Raw genomic sequence first — 11,548 nt, forward strand, 5'->3', positions numbered from 1 at the left:
TTGGATGGTTATGCACTGGAATCACTTTTGGGGAATTCCTGGTGCTGAAGGCTATAAAAAGCAGGGGACATCATATCTCTGAGCAAAGGTCTAGTTTATACCTAGTTTATACCTGTATTGTCAAGAGGAACACATGGGGAACTCTCCGTGCAACTCTTACAGGTTTGTGTTCTTAATAATTACCAATCAGGAGCCAGTCTGATTAACACAAATGCAAACTTGCATATACTGTACCTGCATCTGAGACAACTTGGTGAAATATTTCACCTGATGGAAGCATTTTCCACTTCCAGAGTAAATGAAAGGGTTGTAAAAAGCCTCACCAAGACACTCCACCTGCATAACCTCAGGTGCCTTTCTGGAAGTCTGAGTCAAAATCTAGTGCTCAGTCCCTTAAAATCCAGCTTGTGCTTTGGCTGTTAAAGCCACAGAGCTGGGGCATGGCTGCCATAATACTTGACATTTCTGCAGCACCTCGGCCTGGCAGGGGAAAACGGTAGCCAGGTTCCCATTCCTGGAGAAGGAGTGGCACTGAAGCTCACCTCACACTACTCCAGCCTACTGACTGCTTGAATGCAAAGCTCAACATTTTTCCTGGCTTGGGACTTCTCGGCTGGGCTCTGTGATGTCCTGTCCCTGTGGATGTGTCCATGACTGGTGGGCTGCAGTTAGCCCTGCCTGCTGCCAGCACCCTGCCTGTCCTGCCATTGCCTGCCCTCTTAGTGGCTGCTTCACCAGTTTTCTTTTAAAAAAAGTGTCTCAGAGGGTTAAGTGCCAGAAGGTAGCTGAAATCAAGCAACAGGATGACACCTTGTCTGTGCAACAGACTTTAATAATCAGTGGGACAGGCTGCTTAAGAACCAGCATGCCAATAGCTTATCCTGGCATTCCCTCCAACCCTGTCTCCCTCCACAGTTTTCTATACCTGGACTACACTGTAAGCATCCATCACTTAAGAAGCCACTCAGGAGAGGGGCAGCAGAAAGCAGCTTTCCAGCCAGGAAGCCCCATGGGTTTGCACAGGCTGCCTGAGGTAAGCACAGGGGAAACTGCATCTGAAAAAAACTCAGCGATCCAGATGTGCAATTCCATCCTTTCTCTGGGCAAAAGCAGCTGCTCACTGCCAGTGGCCAGGGGAAGGTCTCATCCCTTTCCCTTTGCCACCTCCCCACTCCTCCATTCCTCTTCCTCCAGGTGTTTCTCTCCACCTTCCTATCCCAGGGCTTCTCCCTTCCTCTTGGCACTGATTTGAGCCATGTGATAGAATTCAATCCATTTCCACCATAAAAAAAATAATAAAAGAAAAAGCGGTTCTCTTTTATCTCGTGGGTTATGCATCTGAGGTGCTAGGAAGCACTAATACCATAGGAGCTCCAGAAAGCATGGCACTCTGAAAACAATTCAAAGCAGAAAGAGGAAAACACTAACAAAGTTGATCAAATAGTGCTTGAAGTTCATGACTGAGTCTTAGGCATTGTTGGTGAAAATGAACTACTAAGCAGGAATTTCACTGAAATGAAATGAAATTATAAAAATAAGGATAAAAGTCAGTCTGCTGCATTTTTGAGCATTTGTAACATGATACAATATATAAGAGAACTATATATGAAAGACTTTGTATTTATTATCAAAAAATATAGTTTCATTATATAGATAAAAATATATCTATAAATAAAAAGGCCAGTTAAACTGAAAAATGTCAAATAAATAATTTGAAAATTTCTTTTACCATCTATCAGTATCACTTAAGGATGTACTTTTCAAGTGTTTGCTATCCAAAGCTTATTTTCTTTAACAGGAATCTTGGCAAAATTGTTCACGATACTTGAAAAATGTTCTCCTAGATGTCCCTTAATCTGTTTGCTTTATCCACTACATATTTCTCTCTTGCTGAAATTCAGAACAAAACAGCTCTAGAAGAAATAGCTTTCTTAGTACAAGAAACAAAATGCAACGGGAGCTTCCTGAAAAGTGGTCAGATAGAAAAAAATTACAATCACACACACTTTACAGACACACATGCAAAAAGATTAAAGTACAAAGAGGACAAAGCTGACCACGTGACAAGCAACAAATGTGCAGGGTGAGGACTAGACATGTAGCATCATGGTTTCCCACAACCCCTCCAAATCCTGAGTGATTGTTTTGAACCTCATTACTCATTACTCACAAACTATCTGGTCATGTAACAGAAAGGATCACAAAATAAATGTGCAGGTTTGTTATCCCCAAAGTTCTGGCACAGGCCTCATACAGCTACAGAAGACAAAGGGTAGCAACCTCCCACCAAACATCTTTGTACCGATCAAAACTCCAGCAAACACCCATTTCCCCGTAGAAAGCAGAGTAGTTTGTCCAGTTGGTGTTTCCAGTCCATGACGGGATGAAAGACAGCCCAAAGGAAGATGAACGTGAGACCTGAAACAGACATTTTCAAGAGATTCTTGTGACACACTGTGACACACGCAGAGGGGCTGAGGCTAGAAGGCACTTCTGGAGATCACCTAGTCCAAACCCCTGCTCAGAGCAGGCTCAGCTGAAGAAGGTTGCCCAAGGCTTTGCCTAACGGGATTTGAATATCTCCAAGGACAGAGACTTCACAACATCTCAGGGTAAATGCTCAGTCACCCTCACAGTAAAAAAAAGTATTTTCTTATATTTAAATTGAATTTCCTGCTTTCACTTTGAGCCCATTTCTTCCAGTTCTGTCATAGGGCACCACTGAGAAAAGCCTGGCTCCATCTTCATTACTCCAGCCAACAGCTACAAACATTTTTAAGATCCCCACAAGTGTCTTATTCCCAAAACTGAACTATTCTTCTCAGCTTCTCCCCACTTATTCATCTTTGTGGCTCTTTGTCAAACTCGTTGCAGTATATCCATGTCTCCTGTTTTACTGGGAAGCCCAGAATTGGACCCAGTACTGCAGATGTGTCCCTCTCATAGAGAGGAAGGATCATCTCACTTGACCTCCAGGCAACATTCCTCCTAATGGAGGAGTGCAAGAGCACATCCACAAAGGCTGCCACTGCACAGTGACAGGAGAAACCTGCTCAGTGGCAACTGAAGTTTTATTAAAGGCTGCTGAAGGCCAGGTTAGGGAGGAAATCCTTCTCCAACGCAGTTCCTCCATAAGAAATGGGACAATTTCAGTACCTTCTGCAGTCGGGAAGTGTCTCCATTCACCAGCACTAACAGTAAAAACCAGAGGAAGTTCTTTGTCTCTACTAAGTGACTGAAGTAGATGTGCTTTTTAAACCTGAATCCCTGCAATAATTTAATGTAGGACGTGGCTGTGTATCCAGAAAACCAGTAACAAGCAGCAGGATGTGAAAGCTGGGAGAATAACAGGAAAGGACAAAACCTTCTTCACTGCAAGAGACAATGGGAGATGGAAATATATCACAGCATAAAGACCAAATATGTAAGGAAAAAAATAGCACAAGACCCAGACACATCTACAAAGCTAGTGTCTAATGCTCCCTAATTCTCTCAAAGCATTCCCTGTTCCACTGGCACCCTGTTTTCTGCAGCCTGAAGAAACGTTTTGGCCCAAACCTCTACCAGGGCTATCTCACGCAAGCCATGCCCTTCTCTTACCATCAGCTGGTTCAAACAGCTTGCTTTTTCCCCCTTTAAACCCATTTTAGTTGTTGTCTATTCCTTTCTCCAGAAGTGCCTGAAAGAATTGCTTATATTCTGCAAGTTTCTTCTTCTATCCTATGATCTTACGACACTGCAAGTGTAAATGGCTGGAAGGCACTAATCACACTACTAAGTCATTTCACACACACATGGACAGAGTCACAACTCTTGGCTGCATAAATCAACACATCACAGTGCTGCCACTATGACTGTTCATTAAGATGAGAACAGTAGCAACCTGCACACAACAGGTTCATGTGGGCACAAGAACATCATGAAATGGGAACAGGAACTAAAAATGCCAGCAGCATGCTGGCCTCCAGGCATGGCTGGAGTATCAGCTGCAACGCCAACATCTCTGTAAACAGTCATTTTCATAAAATGTTTGCTTATTTTTTGAAACATGTTACCTTCTCCTGTAATTGTCTAGAAACCAGAATATGAAAAAGAGCTCACATTTCCGTTCCAAGGAACAAATTCTGGCTTCTGCTATGTCTAATTAAACCACAAAAGTTTTGGTCCTAGACACCTACTTTTCATCATTTGTAGTTTGACGGGTTTTGTTCAAGGTTTTTTTTTCCTAAAATTATATTCTAGTTGAAATTTTTCATGCATGAAAGAATTAAACTTCGGTAAAATACTGTATAATTTTTGCCTTTAGGATTTTTTTCAGAAGATTTATGAGCCCAACAACACAAAGTCAGTCTTGATTTAAAACTTTATATGTGTAACAATGCCTCTGACATACCAGAAGGACCAGAATGACTTTCTGTATTTGAAAGCAGCATGGTCAACCTTCACAAGATGCCCCTTTCCCCTCATTTTAGAAAGATGATTCAAAGTGCAAACTCTAAATGTACATAGGTATTGATATTTGACTCTGCCATGATTTCTACAGATGCCAGCAATTTTAAATTACTTTTAAAATTGAGAGAGGTGGGAAGCATAACATGGCTTGGGAGTCTTCCATCTTCAAAGATCTTTCTGTATGAGTTAAACTAGACTGACTATACTCCAAGGACATGGGGAAACTCAGAAACGCTGAGTGTCTTCTCAGAAAGACTCTCTTAACATAACTGCTATTTGCACTGTAATTAAAAAAGTGCAGATAGATATTTATTAACTATAAGGTTAATATATATATATTATATATATATGTATAAGCAACACACCCTGTCACTACTTATTAACTACAAGGTTTATGTATATATAAAAATCACATTATTATATATATTATTATATTATTAATTATATTATAATATATAATATATAATTATATATTATATATAGTGTATATATAAAATTATATAATATAATATATATAATAATTATATTGTTAGATATTTTATATATATATACTTATATTGTTATATATATATATATATGTAAGAAACACACCCTATCACTACTTGAGGATACACTCAGAAAGTCAAGTTCAGAATATGTTAGCACCTGCATATGGTTTATACCTTGTAGGTCTAAAAATTATCCAGGTTAATTCTGGCAATGCTTGAATGAGAGATCTTTTTAAGAAAACTAAGCCAATGCATTTTGACTATTCAATGGCAGGGTCAGCAAGCCACCAACACAACAAAGTGTTTCTCCCACAGCCCCATAGCTGTTCTCTTCCTTTTGAACAAATGGCTCCCTGTGCCAATATTGTGTGAATTCCTCTTTCATTAGAGGCCAACATACCGTTGACTTTCCTCAACGGTAATCTTTACTCCTGGATGTAGTTACACTGCGCTTGACAGAAGAACTGGCATGAATTTGATGTATTTCACATTATACACCTCTCACCTGCAGAGTTTTACGGATTGTCACACAGTGTATCATTCTCTAGGCTATTTAGGTACCTCATGATGAAGTTTTCCCCCTAAGCATCCAATTTGCAGTGGCTTAAGCCCTCCTGAAGCAGTTACTCTCAAAGATGAACTTGGCTGTGCTTGTTCTCAGCTCAGCAACCCTGAAAAGTCTGAAGAAAAAAGTTCATCTTTTGCTGTGGTTTGGACGTTCACGTTATATGAAATAACTAATTTGGTTTTCATATATAACCATCTTCACTAAAAATAAAAAATAAAAGGAAATTAAATTTTGCCTAGCCCTACTCAAAAGTATTTCCTTTCAGTTGGAATTAGTTATGAAGAACAGTTTGGGAGTTTGTTTGGCTTTTGGTTTTTTTTTTAAATAGATCATTTGTTTGCACAGAAAACCATTACGAAATTTCATTCAAGATCACACAGCTAACATAGCCTCCTGTGCCTGTGGCTTAAAAAATCTTTTGTTATGTGATAACAGAACACTAGTGCACATTCACCGATAAATATGGCCAAACTGTACACTCCATAATGAAATAACAGACTCTGCAAAGACCTATTCATGGCAATTTACTTAGATTTCAGGCATCTTTAATATCCTTTAATAACTTTTTAATATGAAAAACTTTCTTTGGCCATTTTAGGCTTTCACTTCCCTGTTGAAAACGTTCTATCAGTCCTGTTTTGAGGACATGAAGCAGCAACATTAGGCACCTTTTTTAATAAATTTTATTTTCAATAAGACCACATTAAAGGGCTAGAAACAGAACTGGGCACAAGTTTGAGTCCTAATGTAAGCATGATCTGAGGAACAGGAAAGACCCAAGTATACTCTTAGCTAATCAATGAGTTTGAGGGGCACTGAAGGGAACTAATTCTCTGAAATTTTCCATTTTAAGACATGGTACTCTTCTGCTCCTTCAGGTGTCTTTTGGATGACTGACACTCAGAATCCCTGCCATTAAGTTCGAAATGAGTCTGACTGTTGTGTGTGCTCCTCATGAGCTGTACACAGTACACAGTGCTGTGCTCTGTCTAGTCCAGTGTATCTGTGTATCTGCCAGAGAAAAAGAGGGTGGTTTTTTGTGCAAGGAACTCTGGAAGATATGGAGGCATTTACCTACATACTATCACTAAATTAAAGTCTAGTAACACTGATTAAAATTGGGGTAAAACTATGCTTATCCCAAGTCTTACTGCTGTCTAATGTGTCATGGTTGGAAAAGGATAAAAGCATAAAACCACTCTAATCCCATTTATAAAAATGAAAATCTGGCCTCAGGAGGACTGGTAAACTCTTAAAGACAGTCTGTGATGGCCTCAGGGCAGAAGGATTTCCCAAGGATTGCCCCAGTGCCTTAACTCCAAAAAAACCACTCCTCTCCAAAGCATCACTGGGAACCCCGATGTGTGGTATAGTATAATTCCACGAATATTTAAAATGTCTTGTCTTATTTTACCTTTCTGAATGCTGGTGAAAGTCTGAATAGTCATTTTAGATAGGGCATTGGGAAAATGGTGCCCAAGAAAAACGTGTACTGAAAGTTTCCTTTTACAGAGGAAGATAGCAATTTCAGGATGAACAGGACACAACACGTTTTGCTGTGAGTGAGGCTAACTAAAACCAGAAAACATACTGAATTTACTAGAGTATGGACTCCAGAGCAAGAGCAAGTCCACCTAAAATGGGAATGTCACATAATGTTGTGGTGCAACTTATACCCAAATGTGACAAATACATATATAATTAGTGCTTGGTTGATTTTATTGGTGTTGAAGACATCAGATATTTCTGAAACAATAAAAGATTGATATTAATCTTCCCTTGAATAAATTATTCACATCTTCTTTATTGATTTTAGTTCACAGACACGCACTATCTCTGACAGCTCTGCAGCCCTCATGTTAGGAATCATTTAGCTTGAGACTCTTTCCTCTTCTTCATATTCAGCAGCAAATCAACCTTAGCCTTGCATGATTTATGTGTAGGATTTATTATGACACTGAACTACAATTCACTCTACTGTTGCTCAAAAAAAATTGTAATATTTAAAAACTCAAGCAAGTACGTTCTTTCCCAAAGACTGCTACATTTTTATATCTGTAGACCTAATTTCAAGGCAGTTTTACCTGTTTCAATACCTAAATATGGCTAGACTTTCAAAAGTGTTCTGTATCAAACAGCTCTTATTATAGTCAGATTTTCTAAAGAATTCAAGTATCACAGTGCCAAGTTCTTTGGAAAAAAAAAGTCATTTACTGTAGTGCTAACCAAGGTTCTCTGCTCTTTTCAAAATCTGGCCCTGATATTGAGTGCTATTCTCTTCAGACCTTACCCGATCTGATTCCTCCAGCACTTCCTCACAAAGCCAGTGATGTCTACCGGTATGAACATCTGGGAAATAGATACAAGCCGAATTCTTTGTTTATATTAGCTGGCAAGCATAATATATATATAAAACAAGCAGCATTCCTACGCATCAGATATGATTATTTTTACTCTCCAGGCAGACCAACTTAACGGTTTTATTATTCTACAGAGCATTGGAACTTTTCACTCTGTTACTAAAAAAGCATCAATGCAATACAGTGCAACAACTTTATGCCATGAACATCCACAGGCAATCAGCTAATTGGTCAGCTCTTTCCCCTTTAATTCTTTAAAATCATAGAACCATTAAAATTCAATATTATTGTGTTTACATTAGCAGCAGTGTAACGTAGTGGGGGCTAGTTTTAGGCTCTCTAATCTTCAACCAGTTGAAACTTGAAAAAGAAATGGTGAAAACCTGTGTCTTTGCAGAAGGCAAAAGCAAGAAAACAATGCAAAAGCAGCAGTAAGAGTGCCAGCTTCTAGGAATACAAGATATAGAGAATCCCGGGCTAATCTGCTCCCAACTATGCTATTCACGACACAGTGTCTAAGAATTTGTTTTAAACCCTTCCCAAGGAGTCTGTCATCCTGTTTCCTTGTCTCCAGCAAATGTATTATGTAACTGTAAATAAATGTTCAAATGAGTTTAGCAGTCATCAGGATGTTTCATATTTGAGCACGACAGCCTTTTTCCCTGAAGATTAATTTAAGAAGTTGCAATACTGACCATTTGACTATATATTTTTAACTTCATAAACAGATTTCTCAGTCAGCTGCTTTCTTGGGATTACAAAATCGATCTTTGTAAGCTGAACCCTGAGCTAAAACTTGGGAAAAATGGAGATGCATTTTACTATCTTTTTTCTTTCAAGCCACAGGACCTCCCAGTCAGTTCCTGTTATTGAATATGAACTTGTTTTATGACTTCTCTCTCAATATAACCTTTAGCTTTCACCTCAGTTACAATTGCTGTACAAATCTCACTTCTGTTGCTACTAAAAGGGCAAAGTGAAAGAAAAAAATATCTTAAAGAACTTTTCACTCTTATCTCTTCTTTATTCACTGATTGTGTGATTTTGGAGCTGTGAGTAAATGAAAGTTCCTTTCCACTCTTAACCATCCAGCATGTGATGTACTGCAGAATAAGGAAGAGATGTGAGTTACCTATGAGTAACTACACTTGTTCTCAGTGTTTTGATACTAACATTTCACAGTAAGGACTCAGCCATGGGGTTCTCAGAAGCCTGCAATTACAATAGCCCTGAGCAGAAGGCAGATGGGATTTAAACCATATAGTGCTGCACACAAACTGTCTGGGGGATTTCCCTCTTCAAACCTTGCTACAAGTGGATATTCAAATGTTTGCACAAATTGTGGAAAAAATTGTTCCAAATAAAACTCATTACTTCTTATACAGCAAAAGAAGTAAAAATTGAATGATTGAATCAGTCAGTGAACCTGAAATATGTTATAAAAAGTGAACACAAAATGTGTACTAACAAAAGTAAACACAATATTAGCATACTAATTCATCTCCCTCACAATGCTACAATTAGTTTCCAAGCTTTAAACTGTTTTAATGCACTGAAATTCATTTTCCCCAGGTCTGTCATTCTGCTGTAACTAGGGAAACAAATACATCAGTATGCTACAGTACAGGAATATTTAAAAATATTTATAACTTTCCATCCACAACTCCACATATCCAGTTTTTTTAACACAAGCTACTAATCATATCATTCACAACGACTGTCTGCCTAATTTCCTCAAGTACTTAATGGTAGCTATTATGCCAAGCAAGGATCATGGGACTAGATCCCTAAGAGACAAGGTCAGACCAGTAAAATTAGCCATCTGTCCAGTCAGGGTTTTAAGCTCAGGCTGTATTTAAGTATTAAGATTCCAACTGTACAGTCATTTGGTTTTTTTCTCTCAGAAGCAAGAGAACACACAATAACTACTCTAAAAACCAGCAATGCAAATCTTTAAACACTGTGGAATAAAGACAAAAATGATCTGAAGCTACAAACACTTTGTGAGCTGAGGTAGAATTTACTAAACTTACTATATTTTCAATTGAACCAACCCCAGTGTACTCAGTGATAAAAGTCACAGCTGGCCTCAAAGACTCCACAGTCTTGAACATAGTTATCTTCTCTTAGCACCACGATTTTTAAAGCATGCAGAACGTCAAACTTCCCCATGCACTGTGTCCCATCTCGCTGTTTACATTTTACCTCAGTGTTTCATACACTGCAGACTGTAAAAGGGCTGTAAAAGTTGCTCAGACTTCAAGTTTTAACTTTCAGCCACTAAGGACCACGAACAACCTCCTCAATCAACGCACAAACCGCCCCGACAGTCGTGAGAATCCTCCCGCAGGACACGGGTAACGCTCAGACAGAAGCAGGATCAGGACCACATCATGCTTGGTACAGAATAACTACATATTTGGACAAAATGACTGCTTTCCTAGTAATTTTCCTTTCACGTTTACTACTCCATGTCTTATGTTACTCGCTTGCCGCACACATACATGTCACAGCCACAGCACAGCCTTGCCGACAGACCACGTCGGACGTTCACCGGCTCAGACGTTCACCTGGATCCTAACTCTGCCCACGCAGCACCGCAGGTTACGGGATCCAGGGAAAAACTCCTTCCGCAGTAGCCTCAGTCTGGTCCTGGTCTGTAACTCGACCGAACCCACCGGCACTGGGTGCAAGATGCCAGAAGAAACGGATCGTACACCGATTCCGCAACTTCACGGCTCCCGGTGGCACACTCCCTGCCACTACCTTTGGGCATCCTCTCCTCTCCGTGAGTGGGCACAGCAGGGGCTCACAGGGCAGGGCGAGGAGCAGCGGACGCCCCGCCAGGCACCCGCTCACGGACGCGCTCCCACAGACGGAGCCCGGCGGCCCGACCCGAGGCACTGCCCCGACACCGTCACCCTCCCGGCCCCCTGTCCCCGGCCAGGGGCAGCCCCTGTGCTAACGGGACCCGGTACTTTGTCGGTGCGGGGCGGGCACCCTCCGTCCAGCGCTGCCGCCCGCCCTACCTTGTCGGCGGGGGATGTTCCTGCGCGGCGCGGCCGCGCACCCAATGCACGAAGCCAGGAGCAGCAGCAGGGCGAGGCAGCGGCGGTGGCAGCGGCGGTGACAGCCGCCCGGCCCCTCCATGTGCGCCGCGTCCCCCCGCCCGAGCGGGGCGCTGGGGGCCGGTGGCCGCGGGCGAGGGGCGCCGCCGCCGCCGCGCATCCCCTGCGGGCGGCGACCGGGCGGGGAGCCGGGCTGGAGCGGAGCGGATCGCAGGGCTGGTACTTGCGCCGGACAGGGACGGGGACGGACGGAAATGGAAGGGGGGAGGAGGCTGGGTCCGGCCCTTTGATGGGATTACGGCCGCCCGGCGCGGGGCACGGCGCGGCACCTCCCCCGCGTGGCGCCGCCCGGCCCAGCCCCGATGGAGGGGTCGGGGCGTCCCCTGCCGGGAGACCCCCGTGCCGCCGGGACCCCTCGGCTGGCCAGCCCTGCCCGCGGAGGGGGGACAGTCAGGACCCACCCCTAGGTGCCGTGGGGCGGGGTGTCACCCCTTCCTCAGCGGGGACTCTTGCCCTCCCCCTTCCCGGGAGATGTCCTCGGCCCGTCCCGCCCTGCGAGACCCCAGCTCGGCTGCTTCCCTCCCAGGGAGCATCGATATTGACATGGGATTC

General features: G+C 42.3%; 1 protein-coding gene across 3 annotated transcripts in view; it reads right to left on the reverse strand.

Annotated features, from left to right (window-relative positions):
* The window catches only part of EGFLAM (EGF like, fibronectin type III and laminin G domains), a 73,441-nt gene extending 62,214 nt beyond the window's left edge, over positions 1-11,227 (reverse strand). Inside the window, exon 1 of one of the 3 annotated variants that reach the window (XM_064643132.1) lies at positions 10,898-11,227. In XM_064643132.1, coding sequence (XP_064499202.1) covers positions 10,898-11,096 — 199 coding nt within the window. In that variant the 5' untranslated portion in view covers positions 11,097-11,227. The remainder of the gene's footprint in view (positions 1-10,897) is intronic. The other 2 variants (XM_064643133.1, XM_064643134.1) reach the window with 2 other exon arrangements.
* Positions 11,228-11,548: the final 321 nt, after the last annotated feature.

The sequence above is a fragment of the Pseudopipra pipra genome, chromosome Z, assembly GCF_036250125.1.
Source record: "Pseudopipra pipra isolate bDixPip1 chromosome Z, bDixPip1.hap1, whole genome shotgun sequence".
Taxonomy (NCBI): domain Eukaryota; kingdom Metazoa; phylum Chordata; class Aves; order Passeriformes; family Pipridae; genus Pseudopipra; species Pseudopipra pipra.